Raw genomic sequence first — 21,902 nt, 5'->3', positions numbered from 1 at the left:
GATTGTCATTTCTCTGTAGCAACGGTATAGAGAAATGAAAATATCTCTCTGATAGGCTGGTCAAAGTGCACATAAGATCGCTTGGAGCAAGTAACTTATATTAAATAAAAAATGTTTTAAAGAACACATCCGATATACTGTAGGTTCATCGCTATCTATAAAATATACACAAAGCATTTTTTCTTTAGCTTAAAAATAACAAAGACTCTAATCAGAGTATATAGTAATAATCAAATAGCATATAAAATGTGTTTTTCTTAAAATAAAGGTATTACGAATTATCTCGTAGTTGGCTTATGTAACAGAAAGCTCTTCGCTAAAGCCAAACTACGAGTTAATTCGTGCACAGACACGATTCGTCCTGTCACTTCGCTACAGCCAATCGGAGATGTGCGTCTAAATTCATTAGTAATAAATCGGATATAGAGGCGAGCACATCACATTTACGTCTTTTTTGAGAGTGTTATTTTTTATTTATTTTTATAATCAAATTATAAATATCCCAAAATGGATAAGAAAAGACCACTGACTAAAAAACAACTTGATTACTACACTAATCTAAGTGATTCAGAATCTGACAAAATTTTTGGTGAGGATGGGGGAGTTTATTTGGCAGCGAAATGGTCCTGTTACTGTATGTAAATGGAAAGACAAACGAGAAGTCCTTACCATTTCAAACATGCACGTTGTTGAAATGGTAGAGGTGTTCAATCGCAATGGAAAATGTTCGATGAAACCGAATATAATTCGAGATTATAATCATGGAACGTCTGGCATTGACGATCAGATCAAATGCTATCGTACTACACAGCTCTAAGAAAGACTATTAGATGGCTCAAAAAGGTTGCATTACATATTATAGAAATATATATACATAATGCGCACAAACTCTTTCAAAAAGCAACTTCTTCTAAAATAAAACTTATGCTTCTCTATAAGCTAACTTATGCTTCTCTTTTTCTCTAAAATAAAACTTATGCTTCTCATTATGACGAATGCTTCTCTAAACTAAAAGTTTAGAGAAGCATTCGTCAAAGCGTTGATTGGAGAAGAGATTCAACCAGTTTCAAAAAAAATTAAATTGCAGAAGCTTCACTATTTACAGAGTATCCCATCTACTCAGAAAAAACAACATCCGACAAAGCCATGTCGAATTTGTACCAAAGCTAAAAAACGCCGAGAAACGCGTTATTTCTGTCCAATCTGTCTTGAGAAGCCAGCCCTTTGCGTAGAAGATTGTTTTAAAAATTATCACAAACAATAAAAATATCGTTTTGCTTTTGATTTTGAATAAACATTTTATAATATTTTCTGTTCGTTTAAATTTATATTTTTGTTTTATAAATTATCACAAACAATAAAAATATTGTTTTGCTTTCGATTTTGAATAAACTTTTTATGATTATATTTTCTGTTCATTAATTAATAAATGTTCTGTTCATGTAAGCCAAACTTGATTTTTTGTTCTTGCCCCTGAAGCTATCTATTCATATTTACACTGATATACTACGAATTACATCGTAGCTGCACAAATATGGCAAGGAAACAAACTACGATATAACTCGTAGGTGGCGTCCTAGGCAGAAACGGTAACTACGAGTCATCTCGTAGATGGCAGTCAACTGTTAAAGAACACATCCGATATACTGTAGGTTCATCGCTATCTATAAAATATACACAAAGCATTTTTTCTTTAGCTTAAAAATAACAAAGTTAATCTTATTACAAAATTGTATAATTTATAAAATTTTTGATTTTCCTAATCATTTATGACTGATGCTTTAAATTTCTCCTCAAACTATAATTTAGACACCGTAATATTGGATACTATATTAAATTTAAGTTACTGACAATGACAACCCATCATAACATCACAATTATGAAATAGATTATTGTATTGTACAAGTGGGAACGGTCGGACAAATGCAGCTCGACCTAAAAGATCCATTGCGCACACTATAAACGAAATATCTCAGTAGAAGGGTATATTAGTCCCATATAAAACATCTCAGAAAAAAATTACACTAGTTGTCAGGAACAATGTTATTACAGAAAGACCTACCTCACTACTACGTGATTTAGGTTCAGGTCACCTCTGTAAAGTGACCATTGTCTTGAAACAATACACGCCATTCTTATCGCTTAACAGAGCATATAAAATATCATGCTCAATAACGGGAGAAAAAAGTAAAACATTCCATACTACACGAGAAAAGCAGTTACGAGAAAGGAAAAGGAGTGATGCATATGCAGTCAAGCGAGTCCGAAAATAGCTTCTTATTTGGAGAGTTATACTTAACGTGACCAGACGTCCCGTTTTGAACGGGACTGTCCCTTTTTAGAGTTACGAGTCCCGGTGTCCCCGAAATGAACTCTGGGACGCAAAATTGTCCCGTTTTCTGAAACCGCGCGAAAATTTGAGTAGTCGAGCCGGCCGGACGGCCGTCGCGCCGGCGGCCGGACGCGATCGGTGTGCGAGAGCAAACCGCGTCGTCGGTTGACGCGACGATAGCCGAGAGTGGCGAAGACGTCATCGCTCGCGCTTTGTTGACTAATTGTTTGGCAGATTTTTCGTTCGCCCACTTCTCGATATTTGTTTTGTTGTTGTTTGATGCTCGTGTACCTAGTAAATAACTTAAACTTCTTTTGTTTTGGAATCATAAGTTAAAATGCCGAAACGCAAGTGTACGTTCAATGTTAACTTACAAGCAAAATATCCGTTTATCAAGCAAATAAATACTCCCTCAGATGTCAGATGTGAAAAGTGTCGTACAGAATTTAGCGTTTCCCATGGTGGTGCCAGTGATATTGAACAGCATTTAAAGTCTGAAAAACATAAAAATGCCGATCGTACCGCCGCTTCGAGTTCTTCGATGTTAACCTTTTTCAAGAAATCGGACGCACCAACTTTAAAGGATTTGGATATCGCCGCGGCAGAAGGCGTCTGGGCTTATCACACGATACAAGAAAACCACAGTTTTCGCTCTAATGATTGTGCGTCGAAATTAATTCAATCATGTTTTGATCCCAAATTTACATGCGCGCGTACGAAATCAGAAGCTATTGTAGTAAATGTTTTGACGCCTACAGCAATGAAAGAATTAAAAGATAATCTTGATAAGTCCAATTGTATTACAATACTAAACGACGCTTCAAACCACGGTAACAAGAAAATATACCCTATTCTAGTGCGCTTTTTTCAACCTTACGTAGGTGTGCAAGTAAAAATTTTAGATCTCCAAGACCAACCAGGTGAGACTTCTGACATCATTGTCGATTATTTAAACCAAGTGTTGACAGATAATAATTTGACAGCAAAAGTCGTGGCATTTTGCGGAGACAATGCCAACGTCAATTTCGGAGGTGCGGCTAGGCGAGGAACTAACAATGTGTTAACGAAATTGCAATCATCACTGAAAAAGCCATTGATAGGTATTGGATGTGGAGCCCATGTAATTCACAATGCAATAAAATCTGCTGCAGACAGGCTACCCTTAGATTACGAAAGCATTATTGTGAAGATATATTCATTTTTTTATATTTACACGATTCGAGTTGAAGCTCTAAAGGAGTTTTGCGCCGAAACTGAAACGGAATATCAACAAATGCTCGGCTATAGCAAAACTAGATGGCTTGCTCTTATGCCTGCCTTGGAAAGGGTTTTAAAAATGTATCAGCCATTAAAAAACTACTTTTTGAGTATTGAAAAATGTCCCCTGTTACTAAAAAACTTTTTTGAAGATCCCACATCCGAATTGTGGCTTTATTTTTTACACGCTCTGTCAGCAAGTTTTCATCAAGCTGTATTGAAACTGGAAGGTCAGACTGTATCGGCAATTGAAGCTGCAAAAGAAATCAATCAACTAAAAGACAATTTGACTCAGAAACGGACCAATCAGTTTCTTCCATTTATGGTCCGTCAATTAATAGTGAAATCGAAAGATAATGTTACTGACATAGATGAAGAGTTTGTGAAAGGGCGGCTACAGAATTTTATCAAACAAGCCGTGAATATCTGGAGCAGTGGACTTGCTTTCTTACCAAAGAAATGGAGATATTTTATTGGGCAGATTTAAAAAAGGTCCCCGCATGGGAAGACGTTCAAAAATCTCTGGATGTATTAATTGAAAAGGAATATATTGACTGTAATAAAGATGCAGAAGTTTTTGACGAATTTTCGTTAATTTGTAACTACATTACATCGGATAAAGTAACCGAATGGAATAATCTAAATGTTTCCACGGAAACTCGTTGGGTGGAAGTATTCAAACACTTTCAAGCCAACAATCTTCAGCATGAAAACTTTTCTATTTTAATTGAATATATTTTATGTTTGCCTGCTACAAATGCTCCAGTAGAAAGAGTATTTTCTATGATGAACAAATTGTGGCCATCTGAGAAGACCCAGTTACAAATTTCAGTTCTAAAGGCGATGTTGATAATTAAGGTGAATATAAAAAAAACGTGCCAAGAGTTTCATTCTTACTTAAAATCATCACCAGCTATATTAAAGCAAATTTGTTCCTCTGATAAATATAAATATAACTAAACGTTTCGGGTATATATATTTTTTAATTCGTAACTTTTAAGCTAACTGACTTTTTCTGAATAAATAACTTTTAAAAAGTGTTTTTTTTTATTGACTACCTGTTAATTAACCTAAATAAACCAATGTCCCGTTTTGAGTCAAAAAATAAATGGTCACGTTAGTTATACTGTACTGTACATTATAGTGCAAACTTCTGGCAAACTTCAACATCGTAATCTAAAAACACTTGTATATCAGATGAAGAATTTTTTCTGAAGTAATTTCATTCAATTCGATTCAGAAAATTGAATAGAATGAATTGATAACCGCTATAAAATTGGTATATTGTATTTATAAATGTTTAAAGCTTGTAATTCTAAGTGTGTATAGCTTAGCAATGTCATTACACTATTAAAGATTTTAATTTGAAATTGTAATAAACACAATATTTCTAATAAAAAATAACAGTATGTAATTCTCAGTTTGACAGAAATTTAATTTTAATGAATCGAATAAATAAGAGTTCAAACATTAATTAAATCAAGCCCTCTTAAAGGGCGGCCTTCTGGCTTCATCTTTGAATTACAATTAAATGCAAACCCTCTCACATCAAAATGCATTTGTAATAAATGATTTATGTGCATTAAAAAAATATCTACATGTTTTGTCAGATTTAATTAAGATATAATATAGATTTTGAAGTTGTTTCGTTTTTAAATACAGTCAAACCTGTTTTTATGCGGGGGATAGGGACCGCATAAAAGAAAACGCATAAAAAAAAATCGCGCGAAACTTCACGAGTGGCTATAAAAAATAGTTTTCGCAACACAATTAAAAAAATATTTTTTTTTATGCGGTGAATAGGGACCGCATAAAAAAAGTCTCACATAGAAAACTCGAAACCGTACGAAAAATAACTAGGAATTGCTTTTTTAACTCCTTGGACCTTTTTCTGCAACACCTAATGGGGAAAAAAGCCTCTAAGAATTTTAATTTTTATATTAATTAATTATTTCCACTTAAAACGAATCTAACATTAAAAAGTTAAAAATAATCCTTAAATAATGATTTTATTTGAAAAATATAGCTGCAGGAAGTGTTATTTCATTTAACAAGGCGTGAAATTTCACACCTGCAGTCTAAAGCTGGAGGGGAGCTAACTTACCGCATCTGTTCAAATATAACATAATATTTATGGTTCTTATGCTATTAAAATAAGAGGGGACCGAAAAAAACGTATGAGAAAAAAATTTTACTGAATAAAAAATGAAAAAACCTGCTGATGTCATAGAAAACATCTAATAGAGTTATAAAAAATTTTACAGGAGTCAATTATGTTCCAATTTGTTTGAAATTTTCATATACCGCACAAAAAAATCGCACAAAACAAATCGCACAAATAAAAATCGCACATAAAAAGAGCGCATAAAAACAGGTTTAACTGTATATTTTATGATCTAAAAAAAGATAAATGGCAAAAGTTTTGATTTGTGAAGAAGTGTGGACTAAAATAAATTTCGCTCTTTAGAGAAAAATTGTTATAATGTATAATTATTATTAAAATGCACGTTGGAGAAATAGTAAATTCCTAGTAGTAAGCATTTCAAATCATTTCAAATTATGTTTTGGCAGTGTCTATTACATTTAATGTCTAGTCTCAGCTTGATAATTTAAATCTAATACGTACAGTACCGGTACATTTCTCTCATAATACTTTGCTAATAATAAGAAAAATAAATAATTTTATATCATTAAAAGAAAGATACTCGATATATAGTAAATATAATAAATATCTATAAAAAAGTTAGTGAACTTGTTCGTAATTTTACTTTTAATTAACCACAAACAACATAATGAAAGGAAAGATAGTGAAGTGTCAGAAAAACTTGTTTTAATGTTTTAGATGCTTCCATTAATTCATTTTAAATATTAAACTTTTCAGCGTGTTATTTTAAAAGCTTTTTAACGTATTCTAAAAATATATTAAAATAAAATTAATAAACAAACATAATGTGAGGTCATCTGATCTTAATCACAGTCAGATATCGAAACGAAGGGGTAAATCTTTAGAAAACTTTTATTTTTGATTGAAAGGGGCAGTGGTTGGACTGCGCTAGAGGGAAAAGGTCACAAACATAGGTGAACGTGTTCGAGATGATGGATGATTCGTTAATCTGTTTTAAAAGGCCGTTTATTGTGAACGAGAGAGAGAGACGTTTTTTTTTTTCCTCTCTGAATTAATTCCCGATTATCTGAAGAGTACAGTTATTCATCAAAGTTCACAAATGTTTTTCTTCATCCTGGAGGGGAAGGTCCTAAAGGAGGGGGTTCAGTCGTTTCTCCGAAGGAAGAAGGCTATAAATATCAGAAGCAGAAAACACTCAAGTTCGGCGAAAGAATTAAAGACAGGCTGCCACAAAGGATACACATCTCTAATGTGGTTTGACGGAAACGGCATAGTGGCATGATAAGAATAAGGTATGCGCACGTGACGTTAGAACAGTCGTAAGGTCGTTTGATAATAGGAGAACGACCTTACGACTGTTCTAACGACTAGTGTGGTATATGCAGTGATGATATTCAGCGGGTTCGCACAGGTTCGGCCGAACCCGTTGTTAAAATTTTCAGTTTTTCGAACCTTGTTAAACACACGGAACATTTCTCAGTGGTTTTGTTTTGTTTTTTTTTTAAATATTAAAATATACGTATTATACTCTGTAATACTACTAAACTAGAGCCTTATACCTCGTTCGCACCGAGCATATCAATCTAGACTGTGAGCAAGGTCGGGGACTATGTCTTGGTGCAATCTCTCTCGACCGAAACGAGGTTTAATCGCGATCGATTCAAGACAGTTCTTGAAACTAGATCCAGTCATAAGAGAGATCTCACAATCTCACGCGCGCGAGATAATACAAGATGGCTGTGGAACACGTGTCGGGCTAAATGAAAAGGATATTGTATTTCGAGAGATGATGACATCTGTTTATTATCAGCAGTGCCATTCGGGGTGGAAAATTTTTTTGCCTAAAAAAAAAAAGGGTCGACAGCACTATTGTTATATACTATTGTTACCTGGTCTTTGCCCAGGGCTCGTTACGTTCCAAATACGCCACTGATTATTACATATATCGCAAGAAAAGGTATTGTATTTATTTCTAGCCAAAACTTCCGTTTCGTTTGTCGGTGATTGTCAGGGAAAAATTTTCTGCTAGCGAACCCTTTGTTAACTATTTCGAATATCACCACTGGGTATATGGCGTAGTGTTCTAAGCTAATAAAACCAGGCAACTATAAAGATAACTATAAAATGATTATCTTATAATGCAGAGTTATTTGCTTTTGGTAGTTCTAACCGTGTTAAACAAGTAGAGTAACTTCACGTGTTATACAGCGTATTTGAATTTCTTTCTTATTACAACAGTTTACGTTTCAAATGGCTAGATAAGACTGAATAACAGTAATAAATATTAAATGTTTTTAAACTTTAAATATTTAAATTTTATGGTCACTTAATAGTAAATTTTAAAATAAAGTATCTGCATTGTTTATTTAGTTCGTCTTGTCACGTTGTATTTCATCTAATCAATATGCATGAACATGTTAATTAGGCTAGATTATATAATTGTAGGTAAACGGATTCGAATCTAGGTTATATTATATTTATTATAATTTAGAATCCAATGTTTAATTGCTAAACATAGCTTAATCACGTTAACTCCATGTGTCAACTTAATGCTACTTAACGTGGCAAGCCTGGCGATACAATGTGATTTAAAAAATTATTTTACCTGGTAAAGTCGCTCTCTAAAAAATATAAAGTGCAGATTCTCACAGAAAGAGTAAGTTTTTCCATTTTCAATGCTATCTTCTAAACTTTTCTTCTTTCAACATATTCTTATTCAAATTAGTTAATTCTTTTTTAACTTTTGTTATAGCATCTTTCGAAAAACAGTGAAAAGTAATCAATATCTTCCAAACTGTTATACTTGGAATTACAACTATAGACACAACAAAAACTTTTATTCATTTTTAAACGTCATAAATCATCGCATAAACGAAGACTAGTAGATTCCGATTTGCAATTACCGTAATTACTTATTTCGAGTCTGCTCACATTCTACTTCCTTTCAGTGAAAGAATTTGTAATACATAAGGAATGTACAATATCCATTGGTCCTTTAACAGATATTTCACAGCGAAAACTTTGCAATGCTCACTTTTAATTAACGACAACAAAATACTTTCGTAAACATCCAGTTTATTCTATGTCTAATTTTGTTTTTTGCCTTTTTTAGTTTCATTTTAGCTTCATCTGAGACGATTTATTTAATAAACATGTTACGTCATCCTTTTAACAAAATTAAAATAGGAACATTGCGCGATTCGTGCGATAGAATTGAAGCGGAACCGGAATGAAAGAAGCGATCCTTGCATGCGTTAGCATGGAAAGGCGATCCTTCCACTTGCAAGCCACAGAAGAGGAAGTTCTTTCACTTGCCGACACGAAGAGGCAATTCATAAACAAAGCAATCAACGTCGATTGCTTCGTTATAGTGTTTTATTCATTTTCCGCAGCCATTTTCCGTTAGACACGTGACATGTGCAATATATTTTTTTAATCCCTTAAATTTCGTTAGGCATGCTTAATCGTGTCAGGGGACACGAAGATTGTCACATCGACCCCATTGTAACTGAAAAACTAAGTTATGGAATTAATTTTTTATCACATTTTTAAAATCCTTTTAGCAATATATGAAAAATGGCAATTTTATCAAAATCGACGAATCGAATTTTGAGAAGTAACGCGATTCTATAAATCACATAAAAGAGAGTTCGCTAACGCTTCGTTTCAATGATTAACACGAACGAATGAAATTACAGTGAATAAATGACAAATAAATTAACGTCATGATGGATAAACTTTAAACTTTGGATTTTCTACAAAGTCTATGTCGTATTCGAAGTGTTTTATTTTTCCAAACCTCTCGAATACTATAGCTGGAATATCTTCAGATATCGATCCTAATGTAAATATTCACTTTATTACTCCAGCTTTAATATAAACAGTGTGCCTAATGTTATGTTCATGCGACCTTTATCAGGTTTATAACTTCGTTTGCACGTCAATCTTTTCCTCGGAATAAATGTTGAGGCATTTCACTCGTGGTGGCATGTGCGGATTTTTGAAAGGTACAATCAACGAACTTAGAATCACGTTGCATTGAACTCCTGCGTCCAATTTCATGCTCATTCGAATATTGTTTAGCAACATACGTTTTTAATCCAGTGGTTCTTGTCATACACGTTAACGTTGTTACACATCAGAACAATTGAGTCAAAATTGCTATGTTCTGTGTCTCCTGTAGTTACTGTTTCGCACGTGTCGTGCCTTGTTTGGTTCGGAAATAGAATGGAAAGTGCCTGTCTTATTTACACCTGCTACAAATTTTATCGTAAGCTGGGCAAGCTCGAGGTTTGGGCTTCTTATTACATCTCCTACATTTAAATTTTTTTTATCTTCAGTGTCTTTCTTACGTTTATCTCTCTCTTTAACTTATGCTTATTTTGAGCTACCTTTAGTTTATTTATTTCATGAACAGTCTTATTTTTTTATTTCTTGTTTTTGATGGGTTGCAGTGTCGTAATTTTTGCGTATCAGTATAGTCTTTATTAAGTCAAGGACAGATTTCACTAACAACTTTTCAAGAACGTTATCATTATATATATAGGCCTACCCACAACATTTCGTACATTTCCTAATATATTTATCTATTAAAGTGATTTATTCAATAGGAAACTCGACTCTCGATAATTCGACATACCGTAAAAATCGTCGTGTTGTCCAAAAACTAAATAAATAAATAAAAATACACATATAGTACAGTACCTAACTTTTACCTCTATAACTTAACACTAGATCAAATAAGTTATCGGTTTTTTACTGGTGACACTTGGCAATAACGTCAATTCCACGTGTTATTAAAGAATATAACTTTTCCCCAAAATGCCACTGCAAACGACCCGACGCGAATGTTACTACCTGGAAAGTAGCCGCCGAATAGTCAATATATTTTTTTAAATTAAAATTTAACTACAAATATAAATACTGTAGTCACTATTGGTACATAGTTAATACGTGCATGAATTTGCATATACAGTAATACCCCGAACTTACGCGATAGGTGGGACCGAGCGATAACCGCGTAAGTCGGGGTATAATTTCCGATATAAATACATATAAATTATTTTTAATTGGGGCCGGAGACTAAAGAAAACAATAATTTAAAAAACAAATGTTTAATAAAATCTTAGATAATACATATGTATAACAAATTATATTAAAATCGTAAACCGAAGTTATTTTGATGTAGAAGGCTTCATAAAATCTAACAAAGTCGTCTGACGGCTGAAAGATTTTTTCCTCCCGCAAAATTTCCTCGTAGCATGCTAATAATTTTTTTATTTCTCGTTTTGTAGAAGAAATGCGCTCTTCGTTGGAGTCTACATTTTCTAAAATTTGCAACCCCTTTTCAATTAAACTCTCCCTGTTCAATTAAACAGTCTCTCAAGTCTCCGTCACAGAAATAAATAACACAAAATAAATTGTAGCTATGCGTCGATTTCCGCGCGACACGTCCGAACGTGTAAGCTGAACAATAGTATGGGGGGAGTGAGTAATCAAGAGTTGCGTGGCGCTCAAACAAAAGACGAATCGACGAGATTTGAAAGTCGCGTAACTCCGGGTTCGAGTAAGTCGGGGTAGCGTAAGTCGAGGTATTACTGTATAATACTTTTACAAAAATTCTGTTATTACGGAGTTTGCGCGCGATGTATTTTACGTTATATTTATAAATACGTTATAATTATAAACACTTAACTTCAGATGATGTTTGCGCATTCAAGCTCATTCTGTTGTAAAAATATAACGATGCATTAACGTCAATAAAGGATCAAATATGATTGGTTCCGCAATTTTATAAAATAAACTTTTAAAATGAAACTTTTCTTATACTTAGGCTGGTACGTTATGCATAAAGTTATAACGGATGTATGTATAACGTAAAATACGCCGTGCGCAAACTATATTTAGACTAGCATCTTCGCTATGCCGTAAAACCCGTTATTTTCGGAAACTCGTCATCTTCTCAGCCTACATTAAGTCGACTTTGCGGGACTCTACTGTATGATTTTAATTAAATATTGCTAGTCAAAAAGAAATAGAAGACCTGTATTCATAATGCTTTTAAATGACTATCCTTACAAATTATTAATAAAATTGTATGAAAGAGTATTTAATGTCAATATGGAAAATAAAAACATAATAAGTATATAATTTTCCCGTAAATCGAAAAACTTTATTATTACAATAGAAAAAAGCATTAATTTTACAGTTACATTTTGAGGAAAGCCAATTTGAAATAAAAAGAGTTGATGGTCGGAAATTATTCAATTCATTTGTGATATAAACAATTTATCTTAATTAATATATTTATTATAATGGCTACTGTTTATGCTGATTTTTAAAAATGTATATTTTCTGTGAAGCGAGATGACTGTAGAAAACATCCAGCTTTATTTCTCACAAGACATAGTCTTTATAGGATACGAATACACAGCAGAAATCAACTGTCAGTTCAAATCATGTAAACAATAAAGTTTGTTTTCATCTTAGGATATAATTTTTATCTGTTTAGTTATTTGAAAAATTATAAATTGTAATTTATTATTACAATTTATAATCAATATAAATTATAAAGTTTATAAATTGTACTATTAATATTATGTTAAATGTATTTAATAATAATTTTTGCTGTTCGTAAAGTTTTGATGATGGTTAATTATTAAGTACAGCATCAACTTTGGCCTGTGTGTTGACAAATTTCAATCTATAATATGAATGAATGAACAATCTGAAAAATGAAATCTTTTCAACAAAATTTAAAAGGCATTATTATTGTTATAATTGAGGAAATAGAAAAATTGAAAAGCAAAGTGAAGAGCATGGAACACCGGAAGAAGTAAAGCCAAAAAGATATACAGCAGAGTAAACTTTTAACTAAACAAAAACATCTGAGATGTAAAAAAGATGTGCGAATTAAAAAGTATGACAATTTAGATAGCAATAAAATATTTTTTCTTAGGAGTTTTTCTTTGATAAAGACAAGCTTTGCGCTTTAAAGCGTATCCATAAGTTTTTTTACTTGTATTCTTGTTATGTTTTACTTTTCGCTTCCAAGTGCCAATCTTGTTTTTACTAAAGAAAAACACTACCAAGAATACTTTGACTATCATCTAAATTGCCATAATTTTTTACATCTCAGATATTTTTAGGAATATGAATCGTGTTTGGTTAATGATTATGCGATGATATCAAAAGCAAAAACGATGACGCACTGTACTGTTCGGTCGGCGCTCGCGATAGCCGCCTACCAAACGCTTACGCCGATCACTAAAATCGTAATAAAAAGTTTTAATTCGCATAAATTCGAGCTTTTAATATTTTGGATAACATTTTTAATAAAAAAAATCATTCGTTTTCATGCAATTTTATTCTTATTAGCGCAAAATTAAGCGATAAAAGTAAAACAGCTCTTCGGAAAACCTCCGTGAACTTTCACCCGGAAGTTTTATCAGCACATTACTGATAACGAGAAAAGCTTAAGTTTAAAATTTGAGCTGTCTAGACCCAGTAGTTTTTCTCTAAGAGCGTCTGCAATGCTGGATGAAAAAAAAGTTTGTGTAGTTAAGTTACGGCAACGCGACACTTTAGTGGTCTCCCTAGGGGGAATGCGTTCCGGGAAGTCTTTTTAAGGGTAACTGGCTCTTTTTCCCTGTATGTATGGATGTTAGTGTGTGTGTATGACGTCAAAAATTTGTGAAGTAGTGACATTAATGCTATTAAATTTGCTGGTTAAAAATCAAGGATGTAGAAGGGGTTGTATATCATAATAATTAACTAATGTTTCGAAGTTTGAACAAATAAGTTTTACTTTTTTTGTGTGTGTGTCAATGGGAAAGGCTTAAGCTCCTCTAGTCTATCTCAGATTTGTCCCTGGTTTGTATTAAATTTCAATAAAAAACAAATAAATTAGTTTGTGTATAGAAGCTAATATATAAAGACAATATCATTCGTCGAATACAACTTTTCAGACCAGAAAAGTATATACTACATGTGCAATATAATTTGCTTTTAAAGATTTACAAAATTATAAAATCATTTCTGTTAATGTTTTAAAAATTACTTTCTAAGTAATCTAATATAAAATTATTTTAAAGTTCTTAAAATCTATATTGTGTACGCCTCGTCTTTCAATATGATTGTAATTTGTTTATACATTCTTTTATTATTTGTAAAACTTTCTAAATTAATCCTGAACAGTTTGTAACTGTAACTTTGTAAATTAATCCTGATAAAATACCAGGGCAAAGAGTTTCGACAGCAAAGACCAAAATGAGCTTCATATCTCTGCTTGCCCTAGCCTTAACCATCCGACGGTCATATTTTTATGTTTAAACGTATGAAGAAGTTACAAAAAAAACATTCATATGATTCTAAAATCATTCAAGAAACACATTTACTTCGATAATCAAATGATCGACTATTTTCCATTCAAATGTATCCATCTATGTTTAATTTTATTTTAAAAAATGAATATTTTTTTTTCTTACTTCTTTTTTTTCCAAAGCAAGAGAATTAAGAAACTTCAATGACAGATATTACATATTAAGACATTTTGCAATAAAGAAAGTTTTTGCTTTATTAAATTATAATGTGAAATTAAGAAGACTTTATAAATAAGTTAAAATGCTAAAAAGGAAATATTTCTGAGTATTTTTTGCTTCAAACTTTTTACAAAAGCTAGACGTAATTTTTACAGAATCACGTACACATTAACGATAATATTTTTTGATACTTTTTGAACACAAAGTAATTAATATTTGTTTATTTAATTTTATTATTAATTTAAAATGTTCACTTTAGAATCAAGATTTTTTCTGTTACTATTTACAATCAATCCATTGTTAAGCTTTTTGTCTAATTTGGACGTTATTATGAACTAGGATTTGTAATATCGAAGGAATAGAATATCAAAATTTCGAATTAAAATATCTTTAATATTACTTAATCATGTATGCCACTACATTTTAGCATTTCGGACCAAAGCCCTCTTCAATAGTAGTTATATTTTCTATAGATATTTCTTTCAACGTTTCCGGAATAGTGTTTTAAACCTCTATTTTTAATTTCTTCCATTATAATTTTTCTAATGTTTTCCTGTTTCTTACAATGTAATGCAATTGTTCGTTTCACGAATTACCAACGCATCATCCAACAAGGAAATTATCCTACTGACACCAAGTTCCCCGTTGGATGGTGCGTTGTTAATGGGGATAAAATCAGAAGGAGCGAGAGGTCTGAGTCTATTTTTCCCGTACAATACCGGAGAGTAACTATGCGGAACTTGGTTCAGATTGGTCAAAGGGTTTGGGAGTTTGTAGAGGAGATAAAATCAGTAGGAAGAAGTGAGATGTCGACGTATATATTTTGTGACAATTGCGACTTTCTTTTACGCATTTTATCGTTGATAAGGCTCACTCGCATATGCGTACACCCGAAAAGTAACAGAAAGAAGTCAATTTACGTAGGTTGATATCTCATAACATAAGACTAATTCATATTTTTAAAAAAATGGTGCGGTAGGATTAATACTAAAACAACGAACATAGGAAAATAGTACAGGTTAGGCGTAAAAGCGTAGTTTCATCTGAAGGAAGTAAATTAGCTCCTTATAGTTGTATCTGATAACATAAGAGTATTATTATAAGAAACAAACGACCAAGGCAATATAAACGAAACATATGCACAAACTATCTGAATTGCATGAATCAAAACCGATACCGTAAATATAAATTTAAAAAAAGGGATTAACTTTGACAGAGCAGACAAACGATACCACGAAGCAGAGAAATGGTAAAAACAGCGTTCTAGTGTATTTTTATTTTTTACTATGAAAAAAGAATATAGCATATGTCCATCTGGAAGGAATAAATTTTCCAATAACGAGAGAATTGTAAAAATCTGTTCAGTAGATTCTGAGATTACCTCTAGCAAACAAACAAACTGTCATGCTTTACATATTAATAGAGAGCAGCGGTTCTCAACCTTTTTTGACTTGAGTACCCATTGGCAGTCCATTTTCCTAAGTTTTATTTTCTATTTCCCATTTTCGCAAAGTTTTATTTCACGTGATCAATTATATAGCGTCGTACAGTACAATTACATGTAAAAATAGTTTGTTTTCTTTAAATCGAAAAGCATTAGAGGAAGAAAACAGATAAATACGATATAATAATAATATAATTATATTTTTATTTAAAACTAAGTATCGAGTTCTGTGATGTCGCTGAAGGCCTGAACTCAGAATCCGAATATTTTTATAGTACATCCGCCGTTACAATTTTTTTTTCCTTTTCGCGTACTACTCCAGTTGGGGTATGAGTGAATTGACTCAAAACTGCAACAAAAATTTTCGGTGCTCTTGAGGGTAAAACTCAAAAATTCCTCAAGTTATTTCGGAGAACTTCATTTTTAGACAAAGTTAAAAAATAACAAATTGACAAAATATGTTATTGAATAATTGTAACAACATCTGGAAAATACTGTAGTTGAAAAATGGTAGAAAAAAATGATAACGTTTTGCTTCTTTGAATTTTAATACATAACACGTTTAATGTCTAATATTATTCGAAAATGCAGTTTTTATTGCCAGATGGCAGCAAAGAAACGTAGTATTTTCTAAAGAAAACATTAGATCCTAGGATATCATCTATTTTCTCTCTGAAGAAAATAATATAATCAAATTCTAATTTTAATACAAGCGTCTAGCTGCAGAACGCACATTGACTGCAACCGACCAGACCTCTACCGAAATGTATTGAGTGAGGTAGTAACTAGTAAGAAGAACTACATATATATATGTATATATATATACCGTATTTTACGGACTATAAGACGCTATGGACTATAAGACGCACCTTAGTTTTTAAACAATTTAAAAAAAAAAAAATACCTATAAGACGCTACGGACTATAAGACGCACCTGAATTTTGGAGGCAATTTTTCGAAGAAAAAAGTGCGTCTTATAGTCCGTAAAATACGGTATATATATATATATATATATATATATATACATACATACATATTTACTATTTTCACACTTTTCACCTGAAACCTTTTAATATAAATTTGAAAGATATGCGATGATAAAAATCTACTTTAAGCTTCGTTACCGACATGTACAGTAAAAACACTATTTTTTATTCTTTTATTTCAATTAAACCTGTAATTAAATGCATTTACATATACAATCACTGGAAAATATACCAAGTAAGTTTTGTTTATTTTAAAAAGTTTTTTTTAAAATAATAATATAAATCGAAAAATAGATTTATTGTACAAGATACATTTGTAAATTTATAGGTATTAGAAAATACTTTAAATTAAGTAGAAGTTTCCAAGTGAAGTTTCCATGTACTTATAAATTAAGTACGATACATATTAAAATATTTTAATATAAAAATAAGATCTCTAAAACAGAAAATTATCTTAAAATGGTTGAATTTTAAAAGTAAATTAACAACAATTTATAAATTTGAAAATGTTATGTAGAAATAAATTTTTACTGAAATTAAGATTTTTACTTTATCCAGAATGTGGTGTATCTTCGATATTAAAATTGCCAGAACGCAGTTTTGTAAACCAGTTTTGGCACTGTCTTTCTCTCAACACATCTTCTTCAAACACGAACCACAATTTTTTTCTTGTTTGAACAGCATTTTGGTTTTTTAGTTATAAAAAAGCAAAATATGCCGAAAATGATGCTTTCGATTTTCCATATTTGATGGGTCACCAAAAAAACAATTGTACAGAATCAAACAACATTTTTTACAAATAAGCCTTAAAATATCAGTTGTCGAAGTATATAATGAAAATGTGGTTTAAAATAAAATTGGCTGGTAAAAATACATCTAATTTCTCTAGTAATAAAAAAAAAGAAATTACTTTCCGAACGACCCAATAAATTGTTTATGAAAGTTATTTTCTTCAAAATTAGCTTGAGACTAAACTTTAATTATGTAACTTAATCAAGTAAAGGATGAAGTGATGAAATTAGACAGACTTGGTGTATCGAAATCTCTTATCTAAATTTGGCCTTTATAAAAGAATACGTTTGTATATATTTTTTATATTTTATATTCTTTATAGGCTTATTTGTTAAACAGAAAAAGATTGTTAAAGGTAAAAATATAGCCTGTGTTTTTTTATTGCCTGAAGAAAGATTTTGGATTGGCAGAATTCCAATCCAAAATACATACTGTCATGATCTCGGATTAAGTGAGATTTCATTACATAAATAAGTTTAGTCTCAAGTTAATTTTGAAGATATATTTTTCGAAATTGACATATAACACTACATCCGAGCCATAAAGAAAAACCTAAATGTTAATAGATTACAAGTTTAATTATTTCATAAAATTAAGAAAAGATAGAAAAGTTTGTTAAATTGCATATAATTTGCAGAGATTTTTCTTTTTTACTTTTACGACTGATACATAATAGAGGGAAAGTATTCAATTCAATTCAATTCAAGTTTATTAACGTAATTTGGAAAAATTCCAGTTACAAGGGGTGCATTTGGTTACAAATATTAGTAAATATATCATAACCTCCGACAATAAATAATTGTTATATAAGTTACTTCTATTCTTACAATTTTTTCCATCTATTACTATATTAAACAAAAAATTAGAACAACAACCAAAATTAAATATAAGTATCATTCATTTAGGCTCTCCACTGTTTTAATATATCTAATAAAGAACTGATAGATTCTGATAATCATAGTTGGACCCATCTGAAATATTTTTTGATAGAATTCTTGCGTAGACTTAATAGCTGACAAAGTCAAAATTCCCGACTGTTCTCTAAGTTTGGAACAACCTTTACATAAACTAATTATATGATATATCGAAATTTGGTCATTACATAACTTACATTGTTTATTCCTAATAGCCACAAAATTACCTTCAACTATGATATAAAAGCTGTTTAATCTGATCTGCATATAAAATCTTTTCATCCCGAATGGTATTTTAAAATGAATATAATTACTTGCTGGCGGAAAATTTAGATTAACTATGTACCATGGGTGAAATTTTGATTCCTGTAGATTTTTCATCTCACGAGCAATTGACTCGTTGTACATATTCTCCACCAATAAAGAAATACCATAATTCCAATCTGTTTCTGAATCATTAAATAACAAATGGGACAAACCATAATTTGCCAATTTAATTCTAAGTTTGTTATACAAATTATATTGATAGTTCTTTTTGTTCTCTGCCAAGGTTTTTAAAACTTTTAATATCGTATTGACTTGAATATTCTCACTAGTTAGCAATCTCTTCAAAAATTTCATGATCCTAATTACCAAGTACGGCTCTAATAACATCCGATTTGTATCATGACGGATCGCATACCTCGGCACTGCTTTGTCTAATCCATAAATTTTTCTTATAAATTGTAATTGAATTTTTTCAAAATAAGATAACCAGTCCAAACCCCATAATGGTAGGGCATAACAAATAGAATTAATAACCAGCGCCGAAAACAAACGAAACTGCATTTGAATAGAATTTGTTTTCATTTTAACGAATAAACCAATTAAACTATTAATTATTCTATATGTTTTAACCTTCATCCTCTGATAGAGTTTTCCAAACGACAACGTTGGAGTGATAAAAACCCCCAAATATAATACTTCCTCGGTTACTTTCAATTTTTCATTCACCAAATAAAAGTCATGATCTTTCCTCGCCAGCTTACCTTCCTTTCGGAACACAACAATATGGGTCTTATTCGGGTTGATCTTCAATCCCATTTTCGAAAAGTATCTCTCAGTTGAATTTAATTTTCTTTGAAGACCTATTTTTGTCGGTGAAATCAATACCACATCATCGGCGTATTGAATCGAATGTACTATCATATTATCATTAATAATAATACCATCTTCCTCCTTCGTAAATTGATTATCTAAGTCATATATCATAAAATTGAATAGATAGGGTGATAACGGATCACCCTGTAGTAAACCGCCACTTATTTCGAACGAAGGGTAAGTAATTAGACCACTCTTAATTGTAATAGTGTACTGACCAAACAAGGATTTTATTACCCTTGTAAATGTAGAGTCTGCTCCATTTTCTTCCAATTTCATACATAATTTATCCACTGAAATAGAATCAAATGCTTTTTCTAGATCTAAAAAGGCCATATATACCTTACGTCTTTTTTTAACAAGTGAATTTGTATGGTCGAAAGCAATAAAAATATTGCCACTTCCGTCCCGCTCTTCTTTACAAAGGCAAATTGTGAATTTGAAATTAAACCGTTGACCTTAGTCCATTTTTCAAATCTATTCACAAGAACTGATGTAAAAATTTTTCTTAGCGTTGATAATATGGCTATAGGTCGATAATTCTTTGGATCAGCTTCTTCGCCCTTTTTAAATATCATACGAAAATAAGCAGAATGCCACATTTCGGGTAAAATAACTTGATTGTACAGTACATATAATTAAAATTCGACGCTAAAGCGTTTATCCATTTAATAGGTAAACGTTTTAAAAAACTAACTGGTATTAAATCCGGTCCGTCCGCTGTCGATTCTCTTAGTTTTGTAATAATCTTCACTAATTCTCCTGCTTCTATTGGCTGGTCCAACACCCTTTCTTTATCTCTTTCCGTAGGTAAATCTTTATCGTCAGTAACCATTAAAGCACTCGGCTCTCGCTTCTTGAAAAACCTATACCAGTTTTCGAAACCAATAGGGTCCTGATATTCCATCTTCTTTCTCAAACGGTATTTTTTTATCACTGACCAAAAAAACTTATTATTGTTTTTATCTGATATAATCTTCTGTTCAAATTGTTGTAATAATTTCTTTTCTTGGCCTTTATGAGGTTATTATATGTTCTTTTTGCACTTATATAATCCGTTAAACGTTCTTTCGATCTAATTTTACGAAATAAAGTTAAATAATATTCTTTAAGTTTCTTGGCTCTATAGCAACGCAAATCAAACCATTTTTGTTTGAACTTATTTTTCATTTTAAGTGATTGTTGAATACTTTGTGGACTTTGTTCTATAATATATTCATTATAAATATTAATCAGTATGGAGTATATTTGATCGGGCTTCACTTCATGAATTAAGGCCGTTCTGTAACCAATTTCAGCCTCAAATTTATTAGTATTGTATTTATGTTTCTTTGTTTGAGTCAAAATTTCCTTACTTAATTCATTTTTATAAGTTAATACATTTGTTTTTATCGATAGAGTGACAGGAAAATGATCCGATAAGTCATCATCAAGAACTCTTAATTCGGCACACTGATCTATTACAGATTCAGTACAAATTATATAATCGATAACTGATGTACCTGCAGCCGAAATGAATGTGTATCTGCCAGGATAATCACCTTTCATACGACCATTCAAAATAAATAAGTCGCTCTTTTTCACCCAATTTAACAATAACTTTCCTTTTTTGTTAATTTCATTGTCCATGCTGTTTCTTAAACTAAAAACAGCCGGATTAAACCCTGAATAATCAGAATCAATTTCATTGCCAATTCTGGCATTAAAGTCTCCGAGAATGATCCATGATGTTGTAAAATGCGACCAATCTGAATAAATCTGCTCAATTTCTTGAAATGGAGACTGCAGGGTCTCATATGGCGGGGAATAGTAGACCATTATTGCAATATAGCTATTAAAATTCCAATTTATTTTAAATCCGTCAACTTTGATTATAACAAATATTAAGTTAACATTAGAATGAAAGTAAATCCACTCTCCCATATTTTTCTCCACCAATAACAACAACGCTTCGGTCTTCCAACTCCCAGTTTTTTTGTAGCTGGGACCATTAAATAATTAAATGAAGACTGCAGGAATTCCTTCTCTTTGACAGTTAGGTCAATGATCCACGTTTCTTCCAAACCAATAATCACGTATTGTTTCATTAATTTTTGAAAATAAGTAGAATATAATTTTTTCCTAAGACCTTGAGTATTCCAGTTTATAATCATAATTTTTGGCTCTTTCGCTAATGTTAAATTTGTCTTCATAAAGTTATTGCTGCTATTTTTTCTAACTCTACTATTTATATTAGTCGTTATGTTAGTTAGTTGATTTCCACTTCTAAAAAAGAACCAGTGTCCACCAAGCAGTTTTCGGTTAAATTATAGGTAAATTTCTTATTTCTGTAAATCAAACAGTCATTACGTAATAAAATCGGACTACGCTTT

General features: G+C 31.5%; 1 protein-coding gene across 1 annotated transcript; it reads right to left on the bottom strand.

Annotated features, from left to right (window-relative positions):
* Positions 1-20,463: 20,463 nt before the first annotated feature.
* LOC136981589 (uncharacterized) lies at positions 20,464-21,348 on the bottom strand. The gene has a single exon (XM_067277908.1). The coding sequence runs from the start codon at positions 21,346-21,348 to the stop codon at positions 20,464-20,466; it is 885 nt and encodes a 294-aa protein (XP_067134009.1).
* Positions 21,349-21,902: the final 554 nt, after the last annotated feature.

The sequence above is a fragment of the Centruroides vittatus genome, unplaced genomic scaffold, assembly GCF_030686945.1.
Source record: "Centruroides vittatus isolate TY-2023 unplaced genomic scaffold, ASM3068694v2 contig_782, whole genome shotgun sequence".
NCBI classification, from domain to species: Eukaryota; Metazoa; Arthropoda; class Arachnida; order Scorpiones; family Buthidae; genus Centruroides; species Centruroides vittatus.
Note: the sequence above shows the minus strand (reverse complement) of the source record. Positions and strands in the feature narration are given on the sequence as shown.

Coding starts and splice junctions, on each gene's coding strand:
- LOC136981589 (XM_067277908.1), bottom strand. CDS start 21,348: ATGGTCTACTATTCCCCGCCATATGAGACCCTGCAGTCTCCATTTCAA.